Below are 21,047 nucleotides of genomic sequence, written 5' to 3' on the forward strand. Positions count from 1 at the left end.
CCCACACAGCACAGAGTAAAGCAAGAGCATTTTCAGCGTATTTTAACAATTAGCAACAAAAAAGGGAACAAAATTGTAACCACCTCATGATGTCACTCACTGGATAAAGATCTACCATCAGGATGTGCAGACAATGCACCTCAGACCACTGAAGTATCTTCCCCAACTCTTTCTGGGCCAGCTGGATAGACCTCCTGTCTCTGCTGGTTCTGACTGTAAATTCCCAGGTCTCTGGTAAAGTACACCCAGCAGGTCCAGACTGAATTGGGCATCATCCAATCATCTCTGCTAGTAGATCTGAAGGGGCAGCAACCTCTGTAAGCACAAATGAAGAGCTCTGAAGAAGCTCTGAGAAGACTAGTGCATCACCCAGGGGAAGGTAGGACTGCAGCAAGAAACTAACGTCTCCTCTACAATCAGCGTACCTTCAAAGCAGCCAGCTGCACCCCAGCAGAAATTAACCTGTTGAAATAACTTTGCCAAAAGCTCCACACCACACCAATTCAGGAGTTGTGGCCCTACTGGTCTAATGTGGAAAGGGTATCTTCACAAAGACTTTGCTATTGCAGCCTGTGGCACTAAGATTTAAGCAGAGCTGTGCCACAAGTCATATCATATCACTTCAACATTGTTGGAGTATTGTGATCATCATGAATCACATTTTACTCACTGCCTACTAATCCAAAGGGAAATAATTTCTGCTGGCATAATTTGTTAAGGAGTTTATATTTTCCTTAATGAAACACAGATCTATCATTGATTACACACATGCACACATTACCACAACATCACAGGCAAAATCCAAAGTCTCATCCTCATTTTGCATTAAACATCGTGAAACTCATCCCAACCTAGTTTTCTCTCTTGAATTTGCTACCTTTGGTAACTGCTTTGTTTGTATTTCAGTGACAGTGTGATACAGCAAAATCCCACAGAATACTGTGGGAAGAGTATTGTGCAATCACTCGGAACTGGCTTAATTGTTCTGTTTGCCACAACATTCCACAAGCAACAAAAACAGGTACATTTTGAACAGAAAAAGGTCTTTTTGTCTTTTTCTTTAAATGCTGGTTGGGTCTGTGGCATCTCCCAGGTCTGAGAGACAGCATGTCTGGGTCTCAGGACATCTCTTGACTGCCTACTTGCTTGCAGAGTGCTAGCAGACTTTGTCTACCGTATTGTTAATACCTTATAAATTCAGTGGAGATTTGCTTTGCAGACCAGTATGACATATTCTTTCTAGGTTTGGGTCTGGAACAGTCAAGGGAATGTCTGCAGATATGCAGCAGCAAGAAATATGTGGCTGTGGCCATCACCTCCTCAGCTGCCATAATTCCAAACCTGCAGCATCTTCAGTGAAGATGCCTGCCCAGGATGCAGCTCATGTGGTAAAATACTGGTGACTAGCAGTTTGATAGCCACTGTGCCAGATTTATTACCACCACAGTTCTGTGGCTTATGCCCATTACCCAGGATTATGAGGATGTAGGTAGATCTGTTTTCTCTGGCTCAAAACTGCTATACTTATCTTGCACAGAGGTGCCTTGACTGTAACTAGATTGCTGACATATCCTCACAGAGGAAAGAAGCATAATTTTGGCAACCTCACTCTAAATCATGTTGTTTGTAGGGTTTGCCACTGATTTTCAGGTCTGGTATAAAGAAACAAAGAAAGTTTAAAGTCTGAAGTCAGGCCCTGATCAAGATATTTAAAAAAAAACCAAAAACCAAATTCCTTCCACTTTGATATGGAAAATAGTTACCAGAGCTGTTATTTTGCAAGACTGCAAACCACTTAACAGAAAGGAACAGGAGAGCTGTAGCACTACAACCCTCACTGGACACAATCCCCTGGGGCAGGCTGAGCCCTCTAACTTAAAACTCTCGATAACCAAGATTCTGGATCAATGAAGAGAGAAACCTGGTATTACATTTAAAATTAATAATGTTGGAGTGGGAGTTGCTTCTAATATAGGTCCATGATCATAAATCTGTGCACTTAAATAAGCCCTTCATCATCCTAGAACTTATCCAGTGGTGAAGTTGACTGAGAGGAATCTGACCTGCTGCTTCTTTGGAAATCCATCTGGTATATACACTGGTTATGTGACTTTTGTTAGACGTCCTCCTCCTCTCCAGCCAGTCAGCTCTATCCCTTGTGGTTATCCTTATATGAGGAGTTTGCCTCACCACGAAGAGGAAGAAGCAGTTTCATGCGCCCTATTCAGAGGGCTCCATCTACCCCCATCCATCCATACACATCATGGTGGCTGTAGTGACAACCATTTTCAGTTGCAGTAGAAGCTGGTAAATTCATTTTGGGATGGTTCTCTGTCGGACAACTCACTGTACTACTACTTATGACAATGCTGCTTTTCTTGGGCACCTGCCTTGCAGACAGAAGATACTTGTTTCCCCTAATCCATCTACTCCACACACCCACTCAATCCTTTGGATTCCTTAATATGAAAACCAAATAAGCCTGTTGGCGAAGGGGTATTTTGCCAACACAGTAGAATAACATCTGTAAATGACTTTTACACCACTGAGCAAAGTTGCTCTTTATAAAACACTCCACAAGCATTGCCATGAACTAGACAGGATATATCAATACAAGCAAAACTTCCCAGAACAAATGTATGTACATACCAGGGACTTTGGCCAAAGCAGGTCACAGATGTACATCTTTTCACACTCTTGATGAACAAAACCACACTGCATTCACATCTCTAGCACAGACCTGACCTTCCCAACACTTGTACAAATGGCAAGTAGCTCTTTTATATGAGTCAGAAGAACACCATGGTGTCTAAGCAAGTTTTGCAAAGTCCCCCAGTAGTAAAATCTCTAAATATTAGGAGATAAAATTCCAGAATTTGAAATCATTTGTACCGATCATTGCCAGCCAAATCTAGAGCATAAAATTACTTCTTTTTCCATCATGTTGGAAACAATACACATGGAATTTCAGCTTACCACATTTTTAACTTCAAATACAAAGCAGAAGACTCCCTCTCAAAGTTATTTGACACTCATCCCCAAAAGCATACAATTCATAGGCAAATACCTGGAGGAATATAAAGATAATGCACAAACCCCAGGTAAATTAAAGACTTCCAGTGACTTCAGTAGGCTTTGAATCCACACAGTCTTTTTCTTAGTACATTTCTAGGATTTTAAGTTTTCTACTACTTCTATCTAGACTATGTTAGACATAATCACAGAAGATTTTTTAAATGGTATTTATTTAGTTACCTTCCTTTGTACCACAAAACTGAAGACACTTGATTCTTGTCTCAGGTTAGTTGTGAAGTTGCAGAAAGCCTGTTTTCAACAGATTTAATTCCAGTATACCACAGGGTAAGTAAAAGCTGGAAATTAATTTTGCTTGATGATTAAAAATTCTTATGAGAGTTACAGTACAGAAGCCAATCTGAATTTCAGTCACAGAGGAGAAGGAGAACATTTGGCAAAACACAGCATATCCTCCATCTTTAAGAAACTGTGACCTGTATTCATCTCAGCTAGTGCACAATATTCAAAGGTGACCTCCAGTCCTACCTAACCAATGATGCTACTCTCTGTCACTGGAGGAAGACAGATCTCATACTTTGAAGATGTTGCTTTTTTTTCAACTAGTAACTAATTTCAAGCCTGAAGTTTAAGATGGCTTAAATAAAATAGTATGAACCTTGAAAGCACTTACAGCATGTTTAACAATGTTTAACACACAGAGAAACAGATATGGTAACTAGAAACTTGAAAACCAAAACATGAGCACTGTCATGACATTCATTCATGCTGGATCCCAGTGACAGCTATACCAATGGGTACTATCCATGCAGCACTGCTCTGCATAGATATATTTGGAGCCTGGCATGCTCTGCAGGGTGTAGACAGGCTGAGTGCACTGACAGGATCAACTCTTACAGTCTCCTGTTAGGTACTTATGCTTTGGTAACACAACAAGAACACGTGAGGACTTCTGTGTGCCTGGATATGCTCCGTATCCTTCAAGGCTACTAAGAACATGAGAAGCTTTTCTCTCATCAGCAAGCTACGTTCTAGATAGCAAAAAAATTATGAGTCTTACAGTATTTTCTTAACTTCAGCCTGAGAAGGAGGCCTGCTTTCAAGACCACTTAGCCAAATCAGGCTTTTTTTGGTGCAGAAATAAATCTCCCCACTCTCTTAAATCAGTATATTAGACATCCCCACAATATACAGCCAATAGCAGATTTAAAATCCCACTGATAGCAATTCATCCACTATTTCAGAAATATTCTCAGTCCTTAGAAAGTAACAGTCGCTTTGTAATTTCAATTCTTTGTATTGGTTGCTGCTGAGCCACTGTAATCACAGCAATCCCAGAGAACTCTACTGAACAGACTCCCCTTCTGCAGCTTTGGTCTTCAAAGTTGAGTAAGTGATAGGAAAAGACAATAGATACCGCACCATTGCAGAAAAACAAATTAAGATCAATTCACCACTAGGTAATAATCAGGACAAACATTCAATGACAGTATAAAAATTTTTATTTTTGAAAAGCATTGACGATATTTCAAGAAGAGCTCAACTGCTATTGACAAAGTGAACGAAGATGAAGGGTGCCTCTGCCCTTTCACTCTGTAAGTCCTCGCTTAGGGAGTTCCTCTAGGATGAGGAGCAAGGCTTCTCTGTGTGATTTAAAGAACAGGTATTAGTTAACTCCCCTTGCAGATCAGAGCTCAGCTACTACACAAGGTACTCTCATGCTGAAAATATACTATTCATTTAGTCTATACATTGCACTAGTATAAAAAATGCTATTATGAACTGTTTAGTGGACTCTTCAGAGACAGTAACTCCAGTTAATGAAACAGAATCTCATCTCCACATGCCACACAGGATGTAGAACACTTCTCCTAAATGGACATGTGCTATGCTGCTAATCAGACACAATAGCAAGAATTTGAAGCAAAGGTGTATTTTTGCTCTGAACAAGTTGCTGGAGGAAAAATACAGTTAAAAATATATAATTACATTTCCTAAATTTAAATTTGCTGGTAGCTTACATAAATCTTTCTTTGTTGCAATACCATCGGCAAAACAGACGAGAATAAAGGGTAGGGGATCCATTCTGTAAAAAACTGACTCAAAGAAGGACAATTTCCCATTCTTCTTCTAACAGTATCTTTGTTATATACTAGCTAGAATTCAAATATCTGTGTCTGTTGGGATATAACTCTCTTGATCATTTATGATAGATGAAAAGACAAAAAAAATAGTCCAATTAGTCCAGGATTAACACTAAATTGCACTTTTCCTATCATTACTGTTTAGTCCTGAAATTCCTCTGCATCCCAGCAACACCTATACAAACACTACAGCTCCCCCTAAAACGGTACCTGCTTGCCATCTGTATTCATAGGTTAAATTTCTGGCAGGAGGCTTTTGCCAGAGAGCTCAATTTACAGTTTCTGACTTCAATATTGTTCCAAGATGCCATACTCCCTTCTTTGTTCCAGTATATCTGCTGTCTATATTGAGGCAGACTGGAAAAGCTAAATCTAAGGCTCAAATCGAGGTCAAAAGCAGCACTTACCCTCCAGGAACCCTGTGGCTTTTGGATAAATATAGCAGGTGTCACAGTTATGTGATTATCATGGGAAACTGTTAACACTATTACCAAAAGCATAAAAAGATACAAAACACTTAAAAAATAAAAGCCACTATGAAACAGATTTTTCATACTTCTAAAACACCATACAGGAAAAAAATTCCTGAGTGTTTATGATTAAGAAAGTTCTAATAGAGGTTTAACTGACTGTTAAATATAATAACATATTCAGAATATGTATTCTCATACAGAATTAAAGTTCAACACCAAACCTGAGTCAAATTAAAAAGCACTAACCAAAAAATTTCTACCAGGAAAATGGGTAAAGCAACATAAAAAAAGCATTACCATTACTATCATGGGAGTTAGGGGTTCTGCAACAATTTTGAAGCTAAGCAGACTAGTCTCTTCAGATTCCCTGGAGAAAGACCAATGTCTCCTGACAATAACTCAGAGCACATTCCTACATTTAAAGTTCCCTGGGGGGATTTCAGGTATCTCAAGGGAGATTCCTTAGGTAAACTTTGCCTTGCAAGTACCTTTCAGATGTACAATGCACCAAGAACTGTCCAAGCATTTAACAAAGAGGCATTCCTTGCTCCTCACTAACAAGCAACACAGGTATAAGCTGGCAGAGGAGAGAGGAGTATATATAATTGTTACCCAAGAAAATGGTACAACAGGGAAGGCATGAGAATGGCACACCAACAGGAGTCAAAAGCACACAAATTGCAGAAGCACCATCAGCACAACTATTACACTGCTGCAGCATCCTTCTGCCCCATCTTACTGTTCAGGATAAAAGGTACTCTAGAGCATCTTTTACATGTTTCCATCACCAGAACCTGTCATGCCCACAATAAGCAGAAATGGGCTTGGACAATATAATTTGAGCTATTCCTTCAAGCTTCTCTAGAAAGAAACATTTTATTTCTTTCAAATAATTATTAGAGATCTATCAGCATCCACCTAAACCAGAAACAGCTAAAATATTTTTTGGACTATGTCCACCACAACAAGAACATATGTGCCTACATACAAACTGAGATTATTTTTTTCCATTATAAATAAAGATCCATTTGTGATGATAGTGAAGTATTTCACACCCAGTGCTTCAAAAGAGGCAACCATGAGGCAGTCTGAATACTGGCTATACAACTACAATACATGAAGTACAAATGACAAAATAGAAAACTGATTACATATGTAGGTACATGCTGAAGCCAAGATTCGACCACTCCACCCTGCCCTGCTTCATGCTAGACTGCAAATCACTCTCTATCCTGCCTTTCCTATGGGCTAGGAAGGAGGAACAAAGAACATGGAAAAGGTTTGCAGCATTTCACAGAGCTGCTTGAAGGACATGGTGGACTTTTAGGAAGAAAGGACATTGAGATGCTGAGCCAAGTCCTCTCAGTTGCTATCGCCCACATAACAGCAGGCCACAAAACCCTGCCCTTCAAGGACTCCAAACATGTCATGAAGAAAAAATTGCCTGAAGACAAAAGTCACAGATACATCAAGTGCCAACTAACTCTAAAATAAAACAAAATAATAATTTAAAAAATATATGGTGCCAGTCAGACACAAATTCTAAAGACCTATACTCAATCATACTCTTTTGTTAAAACTACATTGGGGTAGGACCTTGAGGCCAATGAAACTGGAATTACATTATATGAGCTACTCCTAAAGAATAAAACAAATTAGAGCCCCTAGCCCTAAGAAATCACTTTATATTCTGACACAAATCTTTACATGATTTTCAAATGTTTTTAAATGAAGTGGCAAGCAGCTAATACTACTTCAAGTCAACTTGCAGTGGCATACTTTCACCACATGAGTGATCTTGCACTTACTTTCTTGTGTGCTGATAATTTTTCTATGAAATGACAGCATCAATATAAAGTGCATATTGTATTTTCTTATATGTAAAAAGCATATCTAAACAGAAAAGACAAAAAATGCATACATACACACAGAAGGGCTTACTTGTAGACAGCCTCACTTCAACACCTACAGTCTGGAGCAGAACCAATCCTTCAGCATAAAACAGAAAGGGCATGATTCAGTCATCTAAAACAAGAATGCAATGACATTTTGGTGCTCCAGCTGGTCCAGTTCAGTAAGGCTGTTGTGCAGATCCTGTATCATACCCATCTGCCCACCTAGATATATGCCAAGGATGCAAAAGAGTGTCAGATTATTCTTGGCACCCTCACTAAGATCAATGGATCACAGTCAAAGTGACTGAACCTTAAACTATTTACTAGACACAAACCTAAAATTAGGTGGAACAAACCTGGACCATTATATGTTCTATGAATTCCCATAAATACCTGAGACCCAACAACAAGGTCCTTACAGCCAGACACAAGAGGAAAAGCTCCATGTCTGGAGATGGAAACTGAAACACAAAATGTATGTCCAAGGAAGATTCAATCACAAAGATGTTCCTCTGTGATACAGATACAACACAAAGCAATATCCTATGCATCTAACTGAAGACTGGCAGACAAAACAATAGAATTTACACCACTTCACCAGTGATTGGAATGTGGAACAAAACTTTTGTGCCTTTCATAGAACAATACAGATAGCTACTGGTATGTGAAAACACAAAAAATCTGCAAGCACCCAGCATCCTCATTTTGGAGAATACGCTAAGCTTCCAAACAAATTATTACAAACAAGGTCAGAAATACCATGATTGAAGAAATAGGAGACCATGAGAAACTAGCTCTGCATGAGAGGCACCAGGGCTATTGCTGCAAAATGCAGAAGGTATTCAAAACTTGTTAAAAATCCAACTCCTTCTGACACTAAGTACGCTGAAGCTTTTCTCTAATTAGTGGAGAGAAACTACTGTCTCCAGACTCAGTTCACCCAACTGCTTAAGAACAGCTGGGTGCACTGTCCTTTGGCTTCTTCAGTTTCTCCCAAGTATCAAGCTTAAATGACTAAAGGTTCAGTGAAATTTTGTGTAACATTTAGTATCAAAAAGAGCTCTTAAAAATCCTGACTGTACTTAACTTGGAAACAATCTGTCCTCCATCATCTACAGACAAAACTAAGAAAGAGCAACTGATCTCTCCTATGCAGCAGAGGACACAATTCATCAACATTTACAGAGGAATTTATCTGATTGCATGAGGATATCTTCCAAGTTATCCACCTCTACCTCTCTGAGTAACCATTTTAGTATTGTGCACTTCAAAGTACCAAGTCTCCTCACCCTGAACTGACACAGGGCAGGCAGCAAAATCAACACTGGTACTTGGTACTACCTAATGGGAAAAGACAAGTGAATACAAAGAAGCTTTCTTTCCAAATAGCAGGAAAACTAGGAGACTTGTTCCAGGTCACACTGCAAGAAGTGCAATGGCCCACTCTGCATTAGAGGGGCACACAGGGTTGGCTAAGTTGAGCAAACAGCCAAAATGAAAATACAGAAATAAACCTTTTAGTAAAGAAGCAGTGCTACCTCTATCACATTCTGAAATGTCATTCCCAGCTCTCTTCCGCAGACATGAAAAAAACCAGACTGTGAAAGAAAGACAACATGAAAGACAAAAGCTGCAACAATAATTTGGGGGCTAACAAACAGTGAGTAAGTAAGCACATAAGACTTATCAGAAGCAATAATGAAATGACAGTATCCAGAACAGTCCAGTTTTGAAAAGATCCTCATTTCAATAGAAAAAACATCTCCAGAGGATAGGCTTCCAAATGCCCTCAAGTCAATTATTAAAACCTAGGTTTCTTTTTAATTTCTATACAGGAAAGAAGTTGCACACCTCAGAAGCCAACCCAGGGATTAGTAGGTAACACTACATGTCCCTTGACTTTTAGCATAAAGTGTTGATGCGACTTCTATTGCTTTTAGACACACACTGCATTACAGGCTTTGAACTTATATTGTGAGTAGAAATTATTTTAAGTAAGAAAATGCCTACTGAAATCCTCACATGAATTTTAACAGTGTTTCTAGCTGTTTAACCCCTCATGATGAGATGATAATCCCAGCTCAGCAGTCAGCATGGATTAAAAAAAAAAAAAACACACTCTAAAATGGGATGAGTGTCTTCTCAGCTGAGGCATGATCTAACACCACCTCTCTACCTTTACAGACACTTCAGAATTCAGTTTCCCCTTGAAAGTAAAATTATAACCAGAACTCTATTCTAAGCAAATCATCATGAGCTGCACAACAATCAATCCCCAAATAGGAAATTAAACTCTTAAATAGTATGCATATTGTAATTTAATAAAAAGCAGAAATCATATTGAAGAGCTGTAGTAAAAAGGCAAGAGATATCTCTGAAGTTAATCGAAAGTTAAGTGTCTGATCTTGTACACATTTGTTGCCATAAGGGTTTTAAACCAAACACTTCCATCTTCAAGTGTACTTTCAGAGCAGCAATGTTACAGTGACAGAGAGAAATATTCTGTTTGAAATGCAAGTCAAGTACCAAACCTGAGTTTTTCCAACTTGAACTACACAAATTCTCAGCAGCTGTGCTACAAGATCCAGAGATATCAGCATCTGCAAAACCTCTAAGAAGTGCTTGGAATTATGCAGCTGTTACAAGAAATTACTTCAAATAAATGAAATCCACTAGGAAGTAACTGCTGTGCATGTATAGGTGCACTCCAAGCATTTAGCCTGCACTGCAGCAGAAGATGCCTAAACAGCCTGACCTCCAAAATGCCACATTCCTCAAAAGGTGCTAAGATGTGGATAAGAGCTATGGCTGCTTATCATTTTTTATAATCAGAAACACACACAAAAAGGAACCAAAACTTCATGTCGCTTTTTTCATTCTTTCTAGAGCTTTAAAAACTATTTATGATGGAAACAACAAGAATCTCTAAGCTTCTACATGTTATTACTTCCTGCCTCAAAAGCATTTTACATAGAACTAACCTGCCTTTTATATGATCAAGAAAGCTACATGAAATTTTATTAATCCATTTAAGTATCACAGCATACATATTTAATCCATCAATGGACAGCAAATAAAATTAAATCTAAAAAATCTACTTTATAAAATAAAAGCAAACCAAAAAATCCACCTTGCTCTTGTTTCAGCACCGGATACACCTCAAGGATACAAGATAAAAACTTTTGTTCACTTTTTTTTCCCCCACAGTATTTTCTGTTTGTTTCTGGTGTTAATAAACTACAGCATAAAAATTCCCTATGACAGTGGTTTTTAACAGTTGAAGTGTTCCCATATCCTGAAGACTCATTATTTCACTATGAACCCATAGAAAGTGGAAGAGAGTTAGGATAAGGGGAGAGAACACTGCCTCTTCCTGCATAAGCCACAAGCTACATGTACATCTGTAGCAAACCCCATGGAGCTTGGGAAAGCTCCATGGAGGACTGAACAGTAGGAACTGCTGAGTCATGATGAGACAGCAAAATAAGTTCCTGTCTTTGACCTCCTGCCCCAAAGCTTATCCTTGTAACCTAATAGGTCATTCTCCCTAACCCTTACTATTGGACAAGTTTGGATCCCCCTATACCCTATAAAAGGGCCTATTTTAGCCCACTCGACAGAAGAAGAGCTGTCACTGAAACCTTCATGGTCTCTCCCCCAATAAACCATCGCTGTGGAACACCAGGGTGCTGTCGCTGGACCCTTCACGGTCTCTCCCCCAATAAACCATCGCTGTGGAACACCAGGGCGCTCCTTCTCCTCTCTCGCCGTCTGCTGCTGCCTCAAGCCAAGGGCACCCCAGCCCAGCAAGCAAAGAGCTGATATCCTAAGAGAGCTGATATCACTAAAGAGCTGACGATCACCAAGCTTGCTAAGGGGTAGGCTGCGGTGATGGCCACGAGCTAGCTGAGCTTTCAGGCATTCTGTCTCTCTGAGGGACTGGGCTCCCGGACCATACTGCACCACTCGATAATAAGGCCAAGATCGAGGCCTTATTATATACATCCAGGTAAAACCTTCTGCCTGGGGTCCTACCAGCTGTAACCTAACAGGTTTTTTTTTTAATAGGTAAGAAGAACACAGTACTATCAAAATGAATCATTTTGTTTGGTCTCCTCATGGTTTTTCTTCTGGGTATGTTGTATGTTTGGGTATCAACCTTAACTACTATGTATCATTGGGATATGGCACAATAACAAATGAAATTCCTCTAACAAGAAACTTTGTTTAGTGGAATCTCAAGCAAAGGAGAGAAAACTGCAATGGATCTGTTGCACAACAAATCTTGTCATCCACAGATGACATAACAGCATTCATCCTGAAGCACAATAATAATTTGAGAAAGAAAACAGAGTTTGCCTCCTTTAACTATGAACTACTATAGCCAACTGCAAAACCTACAGACTTCAGCTGCCTACTGTTCTTAAACAACTGAAGTGGTATTTCTGAGTAAGAACTCATCTAAGACAGATTCTGAATCAAGCCAATATTTCATATTCCCCAATAAAGAAGAGCTTCCTATCTGGAAGGCTGAATTGGATGAGTTACACTTTTAGGCCCTGCATTAAAGCTGAGCTCCTACAGACTGACTCCTTGCTAAGCCTCTTAAATCCTCAGTTTATCCACCCGCCTGCTTCAGAGCTTTTTCAGAAGTGAAGTTCAGCAGGGTATCTTCAGCCAGGGTGTCAGGCACCACCACCTCATCACTTTCAGAGTGGTTATATCCATCTGCATCAGCTAGGAAGTTTACACGTCACATCTCTCTTCTCACTGATTTAATGCATGTCCCAACATCTTCAACTACTGCTAAGAAAACACAGAAGAGGCTCTACCACACAATTAAGACCGTTAGGTGGCCCTGTTCACTTCAATTAACCTAAAAAAATAAAATAAGACAGCAAGACTAAAATCCAAACAGCAAGCTAATTGACCCTACAATATATAAAGAACTGCTGTAAGCATGACAAACCAGAAAGGTTTCAAACAAAAGATAACTGATGAAGAGTAAGAACAAAGATGCAATCCAGTCCAGCCCACAGAGATAAAACAACTGAAACAAACAGCAAACAAATGTTACCTCAACACTGTAACTGCTCATGGAAAACAGGCACAATTCCAAGCAAAGATCCTATCATAGGAGGTCACATTAAACTTTCATCCTCCTTAAAGCTAGCATGCTTAATCTACAGAAACAGGGTTTGTAATAAGCCTAGTTCATTATAAACATTATAAAAGCTTTACCTACTTAGTGGTAGACCAAAGGAATGCTGAGAAGCTTGCCCAAGTTCTCAGAGTGGCTCACAGAAAAACCACCTGCTGGAGACCACCTCTGTGCTTGTAATAAACCCTAAGGATTTATGCCAAAATGAATTGTTAACTTCCACCGTGAAATACTCAAAACAGTCATTTTGACTAGAAAAGAAACAGGCTGGTGAGCACAGCAAAGTGAAACAAAAATACCACCATCCAAGTGATTTTCTGGCCTCAAAGACCAAGTAGCTGTTAAGACTATATCACTGCTTTGGCAGAAGATTCTCACAAGACTTTTAGCCTTGTTATGAGATATCCGAGCATTAGGATATTTCAAAAAACAAATGAAAACTTTTATGAAAATCAGGATGTAATGCAGTAAAAAAATTTCACAGGAGCAGGAATAAATGAGGGCAGGACTAAATGTCTTAGTAAGAAAATCGGAATTAGTTACAACTCAAAAATAAGACTGGCAATTTTAATTTTTTTTGGCTCACAGCTTTTCTCTCTGCATGAACTTATTAAGATATGCTGACTTTGCAGTCAAAAATCAGTTTTTACTGCTTTTTATTTCCACGTGCACTCTGGTGTCTAAAGAGGCTGCAACAAGTAAACTGGTTTAAGTTTTGGCTAATGCACCATGCACTAAGCAAATTCTACCAATAAGCCATTTCAGAAATCACACTCTGGTACACTATAAATGTTTTCTGACTACTCATTTAATAGTTCTCAAGTACTTCAGTGTTAACCATTGATTCAGAGCCAAGCAGAAGAGGCACATTTCAAAATACCTTGAAATTTCAAAATACCTTGAAAATGCCCCTGCAAGGCTTACGGCTAAAAGGGGAAAACAGCATTCAACTTACAAGTACAAAGCCTGAAACTTTAGTACCAGAAAGAAGAATGCCATACTTAGTGAGTCAATGATAAAATCAGGATGGATTATGTGAACATATTTATACATGTATAATACTGATTGAGTGCCCTGCAAAACAAAACATGGGGAAGTCAGGTTACAGAAAGTTTGCTGTACCTCAAAAACCAAATTATTAGATTCTTAGAAAACTCTCACATCTGGTTGAAAAACTAAGGAATAAATAAATATAGTGAAATCAACTTCTAAAAATTTAAGAGTAAGAAGGATGATGTTTGCTTATTACGTATTATTTACAAAGGTACAGGTGCCCAAAGAAAATATTTAGAAATACTAGTGTTAATCAAGCCTTAACTGAATTATTAATTAAGCAATTTTACCAAAGAATTGCTGCAGTATAAATACAAGTCTATTCACTCCTTGAACATACTGCTCCCATAATAGGTTTTATTTATGGCATATAATTTCTCAAAACCTTTTTACAGAGCTCAGGAAATTCGTGAGCCAATTTCCCTGAGCAGAACATATGGATCAGAGTAACTCATTGTCAACATAACTTGGTGACATATGCCATTTGCTGTGACTTCTGCAGAGAGAGAGAGACTGAACTGATAACCATAGAGTGATTTTAATTTGAAACCTTTATTGCCTATTCAATTTAAATCAATCCTTTTAAGGGGAAAAAAAAAAAAGGGTCATGCAGTCCTCTTGCTTGTCTCTACACTGACATTACCAGCTTGACTCAATTCTCCATACCTGGATGTGCCTGCCCACCTGAGAGGCCCTTGGGGAGGCCAAGGTGTCATTAAAGGACAGTAAAAGCACAGATCCTTTGGAAGGTCTGCATCTGTCCTGAATAGAAAACAGGGTAACAGGCCATCTCCAAGGGCACTATTTACCTGTGAGGGGTAATCTGAGCAGAGCTTCTACACCAGGCTGCACTCCATTGCTGGATGCCCAGCCCCACACAGAGGCACCTTCAGGTAAGCATGTGGGGTTGAGTGCCAAGCACTCACTACTGTCAGTGGACTCAAGAGAGCTACTAAATTCATTCTACAGTCAACACCTAAATCTTGTCACCTGAGCAGCTCCCAAAATTCCTCTGACTCTACATACAAATCTTCTACTGATAGTCAAACATGACACTCAGCTCACCCTGCAGACACCGGAACTCAGACACCCAATTAACAAGCCAAAGTCCACCCTAAAACTAGATGGATGATCACCAACATAGGAACCACAGTCTGGCTCACATAACTTGAGGCAAACATGCTCAACTAAATATTTCCAGATCAATAATAATTGTATTATTGATCTATCTTTTTTTTTTTTTTTGCAGTCAATGCAAAGAGGCCAATGCCTTCAGAGCCTGATTCACTTAAACACTTGATTTTGGATAAGATTTATCCAGCTACCCATATCCTCCAAAGCATACAGGAAAATACTCAATCTCTCTTAATGATGGCTGTAGCTAACTTATACAGCCATATGTTCATGCTGTCATTAGCTTTATTCCTTCTTCTGTCATGTTCATATATTGTTCATTTTCCTCTTCTTTCCTAGTGAGTTATAAACCTTAATATCCTTCCTTAACTGCTTTCTTCAACACCACTTAATACAATCTAAATGAGACCCCAGATGGTACGAAAATAAGAAAAGTGCTGTCTGATATTTATTTAAAACAAAAGTCAGAGCACACAGAGAACTCCACAAGTTCACCAGCATGGATCAGCCATCAGACAGATTCCAGTACCTGAGATTACAGAGAGGCCAACAAAATAGCACCACAGTCAAGTTACAGTTCTTTTTGGTGGGTGCTAAACTCAGCACAGTTCTAACACTACATCATATGTTGATAAATATGTCTGTAAAGATTTATAGCCCCATGATAATTCTGACTTTACAAAAAACTACAAGCACCCTTTTCCAAACCTCAATAGACATACCAATAGTAAAGTTAGCATCAGTATTTCCTTGCCAGGAGGTCCTCTATTTTAAGCCCTGGATGAAAACTGACAAGTTAGAACAACAAGTTGTACAGGAGAAAAAAATGGATAACAAAGAAGGCAAGTACTTTAAAAACTGCATGATCAGAAACAAAAAATCAATCATTTGTTAGCATTTATGTAATGAAGGAAGACCTGCATACATATGAAGAAACTCCACATCTGCCATGTGTAAAGCCTGCTAAATTGTGAAAACACCATAGAGGAGTGAAACACCAGACCAGAAATGCCAACCTCCTAATAACAGAATTAACACAATAAGATTACCTTGCTCCAGTCTAAAGCATAGGGAACGTTTTGCAGCTTCTATCTCAGGAGTTGGATGATCCAGAACACGTCTGCACCACTGCAGAGGACTCAGTGATTTCTCTTGAGGAGTGCGAGTCTTGGTAGGCAAGACGTACAACCTTAACCAAAACACACAGAAGTATCAGCAAGATATGCAATACTGCAAAGTTTGCTTTTGTATGCTCACTTTCCTATTAGATCACTAATAATTTATAACATCCAAAGCTCTGCAAGAGGACATCTAACAAAAAGAAACATATCCTGAAGTAGAAGAGTTTACATTTCTTTTCTTTCTTCCCTCCTCAGAAAAATAGGTGGCAAAATATCAACTCCACAGGTCTGGCATGTCCAAACAAAGTTCAAGTAGATTACACATTAAAACCTTCTATCTAATCACTACCATTGTCTAAATTTCAGCACTGCCCAAAGTTCAAATGTATTAGGTGCTGTACACACACCAAAGGTGCTCTTGTTTTTCCCTATACTTATATTTACTGGAGATTTAGATCATTTCAGCATCTGAATTTATTTTCACACAGATGAACCAGATGTTGTTCAAGTCATATTTGTAATGATTAAAAAACACTCAATGAGAAAACACTGAAAATCTATTTTCAACATTCAACACCAGCAGAAAAGAAAAAAAAAAAAGCACATACACAAAAAAAAGGTAGCGTACATGCATTATTCTCAGACAAGAGTTGGCAACTGATTAGTTGCACATCAGGAAAGCTGGTTTCAAAGCAGATTTCATGGGAGAATTCTTGAGGCTGAGATCTGGGTTGCTGCTGTCGCCCTGGCAGATTAGCAGGCACAGCAGATGCCAACTCACCTGGGAGAGTGCAAATCTTCCAGGGAGCAAACTATTCTTGTCTGCTGGACAAGACTCCGACTCTCAGCTCCCCTGGCCTGACCATCTCCGAGACATGGGGCTAGGAACACCCAGAGCCAGATTATCAAGGCACCAGAAAAACACTGCACATGCCTTAAAGGATCTGGCCTGCACAAAGCAGGAGTGAAAGGCAAGACCAAAAACTAAACAGGATTTTGCCCCTCAAGGGGTCACTAACAGGTAGCAGCAGCCTTTCACCTTCACAGTTTTGGCTCAAGAGGTACCCAAGTCCCACCAGAGCACCCCTTCTCCAGTGCCTGCTCCATGGAGTTTGCCTTTGAAGTCAATCAGCACTGTCTATCCAGCTCTCAAGGAACAAATATCCTCACTGCCTGCCATTGCCATCTCTCTCTCTCGGCAATCCCAGCAGAGATCAGCTACTGAATTGCTCTGGGGAGAGGACTCATTTCCCCAGACTTCCTGCAATGCCTGACTACATGAAAACCAAAAAGCAAAGGAAAGAAAAGCTTTCACATTTCCTGTTAACCTGCAGAAGTGCTTCAAAAGCTAAACATCTGACTGATGATCTTCCTGTAAAAAGCTAAACACCACGAAGTAGTTTGACTTGTCTGCAGTTTGACAAGGTTGGTTGGTTGGTCTTGGGGTTTTTTGTAACTGCAGTCAAAAACAAAAAAAAAAGGCAAGCAAAACACAAAACCCCAAAGGTATTTAAGGCCTAAAATTACAAATCAAAAACTAGGATATGCACTGAAGGCTTTGGCTTTCCAGGTAGCAGTTTGCTTTAAAGACTGAGATTACAAAAAAGCCCCAAGCAACTGGCATCACACGTCTGACCTTCCATGGACAATGACGGAGATTTATCCTTGAACTAAAAACATTCAACAGTTAAAACAACTACTCCTAGTACAATAAATTTGTTAACAAATTGCTGTCATGAAATTCTGCCTGTGGACACACACATATGTGACATACAGGTAAATTTTGGCACCCAATCTAGGATTGCTCCCAGGGAAGAAATCAAATTGGAAATTTCACTATGGCACAACAATGACTGACTACCACCGTAAAATGTAAACAAGGAAAGCATTTTGTTTAACAAGACATTATCAAACAAATCTGATATTCCTTAATGCTAGGAAAGCTAGAAGTTAGAACCAATGTAAAATTTGATTTAAGTCTGGACTGACAAGCCCAAGCCAGCCCTGCAGACCAACCACACACAATGAAGCAACGCTGACAAAAATTTCCACGCAATTTGTACATGATTCTCAAAAGCCATTTTCAGAAACACGATATTGTGTACCATGAAGCACATGGAACAATCAGAAACATTTCTGATATTAAGATTAATTTTTGAACATTTTATCTTAATTAAGGACCAAAATTAAGGATATTTTAACACATCTCAGCCTCTTTATACTACATTTTATTCTCATCTGACATTAACTTATAGCTTGATTCAAAAACTAACCTCATAAAAAGGAAAGCTACGTGGAAGCTTAGACAGATACTCTAAAACTTATTTAAATAAAGGTAATCTATATATTGCTATTGACACTTGAAAACAAATTGACGTTCCACATGGCTAAACGGCCAATACAGTATTCCAGCACTGCCCCTGCGATGCTCGCCCACGCTGCTGAAACAGGTTTGGAGGCACCAGCTTCACTGATCTACTTATACCTCTACCTTGCAGTCTCCCCTTCTGTTTCTTTTTACGGGAGTGTAACCATTACAGGTTACACGCGTTAACCAGTCCAGGTCGATTTCATTTTTTGCTCTATCCATTTCGCTATTCATTTACGATTTATTCAATTTACTAGCATCCTGCCGTGCCTTTTCAAGCTACATGGGCGCGTAAGACACACAATTTAGATCAACGTCTAAAAGACAAAAGCCCTCCCAAATCCCTGAAGATGGGAGTCAATTTGGCAGAGATTTTAGGATAAGCAGGCAGCGCTGCTCAGATCAAGGCTTTCCCGGAACGAAATTCCGCTATTTTTAATTCCTTATGTAAACACGGGGCTGAAACTAGGCTGAGATCTGAACGATATTCCTCGGGGTGGAAAACGAGCTCTGCTCCCCACGGAGGGCGCGACGCCCCGGGCGAGCCGAGCGGTTCTGAATCCCCGACCAGAGCCTCGTCTCGTACACGGGGCCCTTCCCTCGGCAGGGCGGCACGGTTTGGAAAGGGGGGGAAAAAAAGGAGAAAAAAAGCAGATTTCAGTCTAAGCGGGGAGATCAAGTGAATTTGGGGGCTAATGCTAATCAGAGCCGGGAGACCGCTGCGGGAGGCCCGGCCGGGGGCACAGCCGGGCCGGGGAGCAGGGCAGGGCCGAGCCGCATGTACCATGTATCCTCGTCCTCTCCGCAGCCGTCCTCCAGCTCCAGCACCGCCACCTCGTCCAGCACCGTGGCCGCCGCCCCCGTGCCACCGCCGCCTTCCTGCCCGCCGCCAGCGGCCGGCGGCCCGGGCGAGGGCTTGAAGTAGGCGAGGGGCTCCGGCGGGCACAGCAGGGTGGGCACCGGGCTGGGCATGCACGGCGGGCCCGCGGCGGGGGGGCTGGCGGGGCGCAGCCCGCCCGGGGCCGGCGGCGGGGCCAGCAGCAGGTGCGGGCTGGGCGGGCCGGTGGCCACCGCGGCGGCGGCGGCGCGGCTCCGGAGCTGTTCGTTCTGCTTCTCCAGCTTCCGCACCAGCTCCTGCAGCTTCTTCACCTCCAGCTCGGCGCTAACGGCAGAGCCGGCGCCGCTCCCCTTCACCTCCGCCATCATCGCCGGCTTCAGCAAGGCAGCCTCCATCCTGCCGGCCCGCTGCCGCCGCCAGCACCTGCTCCGCCGCGCCGCCGGAGGGCAGCGCCCGGCCCCCGGGGGAGGCGGGAGCGCCGGGGAGCGCCGCTCGCAGCGCCGGGGTCCGGCCCTGCGCCGCTGAGCCACCCGCCCGGCCGGCCCCGCTCCGCCGCTCCTGCGTCTCCCGTTAACGGCGGCGCGGGCGGGATCCCCTCCCACTCCGGCAGCCCGAGCGCCGCGCACACGCACTCGGCAGGAACAAAGAGCCGCCCGGCGCCCCCGCCATCCAGCCCCGGGGAAGGGCGGCAGGGACCACCTCCGAGGGGAGCCCCGGGTGTTTAAAGAATAAAGTGCCTTCCCCCAGTGCCCCCCACCGCGGCTCGCCCCGCCTCGGCCGCGGGCTGGATCCGGCCCAGGGCGCCGCGCCTCTCGTGAGCCGTGTAATTAGAGCCTGGTGGTGTCAGGGTTGTAATTATGCAGATTGAGAGTGTGAGGGGAATGGGAATCACAAATAGAGGCTTTGTTGGGCTTGAAAGGAGCTAATTCAGCCAAAAGCCGCCGTTTGTAGGTTTGAAACATGCTGATTCCGGGAGTTTTGGCACAAAGCGAGGAAAGCGACACGTTCTTGAAGTTGCGTTGGTGGTGAAGCAAACACTGAACCGAGCATTGCTAAAAACTACGTAACTATGTTTTGGTTATGTATAGGAGAGCTCCTGAGGTGAAAGATGCCCTCGTATTGAAATGCCTTTCTTAACACAATCCAGATACATAGGTGGGCTTGCAGCTTGCAGATCTTTGAGAGAGGTATAAATAGTGTTCACTTAACAGTAGTGGTTTTGCGTTGTCTTTCGTTGCTCAGCACTGTAAGAAGCCATTGCTTGTGTCACCTAGGAGGTGAGCAGGGATTCAGTGTTGCCCAGGACAGCTCAGGCATCACACAACCCTCGTTCAGTTCATTTCCTCTGGATACAGCTTTAGGGGACAACCTTCTAAGTCACACTTTAGTTTCTTACGGCTCTGATATGAAATCAGGAGCAACTGTCATGAAGTCAGGGCAGGTTTAGATTAGAGATTATAAAATATTTCTTCACCAAAAGTGTCATCAAGCATTAGAACAGAGTGCCCGGGGAAGTGGTTGAGTCACCATCCTGCAAGTATTTGAAAGATGTGTAGATGTGGCACTTGGGGATGGTTTAGCGAGGAGTTGGCAGTGCTGGGTTAACACTCTCAGTGATCTTTGATGTCTTTGCCAGCCTAAATGATTCCGTGGGTCTAAGGGTTGTAAGTTGGTCAGCTGCCCACTAAAAATAGCTATTGGTCAGTCACTACCCAGTTCTTGAACATCAGCTTTAGGCAGAGCAGTCAGCCACTGCTGCCTTCACCCCGCTTTGTTGCTTTCTCAGGTGTAAGGAGGAACAGATAGTGATTCTCTGTTCAGGGCATA

General features: G+C 41.5%; 1 protein-coding gene across 3 annotated transcripts in view; it reads right to left on the reverse strand.

The window, feature by feature from the left end:
- Window positions 1-20,029, reverse strand: part of SLAIN1 (SLAIN motif family member 1) — a 50,414-nt gene extending 30,385 nt beyond the window's left edge. For 2 of the 3 annotated variants that reach the window (XM_077173580.1, XM_077173581.1), the window contains exons 1-2: window positions 19,167-19,759; window positions 15,943-16,082 (exon numbers count right to left, since the gene is read on the reverse strand). In XM_077173580.1, the coding sequence (XP_077029695.1) occupies window positions 15,943-16,082; window positions 19,167-19,615 (589 nt within the window). In that variant the 5' untranslated portion in view covers window positions 19,616-19,759. Of the gene's footprint in view, window positions 1-15,942; window positions 16,083-19,166 lie in introns of all 3 variants that reach the window. The other variant, XM_054654956.2, reaches the window with a different exon arrangement.
- Window positions 20,030-21,047: the final 1,018 nt, after the last annotated feature.

This window comes from Agelaius phoeniceus, chromosome 2 (genome assembly GCF_051311805.1).
Source record: "Agelaius phoeniceus isolate bAgePho1 chromosome 2, bAgePho1.hap1, whole genome shotgun sequence".
Taxonomy (NCBI): domain Eukaryota; kingdom Metazoa; phylum Chordata; class Aves; order Passeriformes; family Icteridae; genus Agelaius; species Agelaius phoeniceus.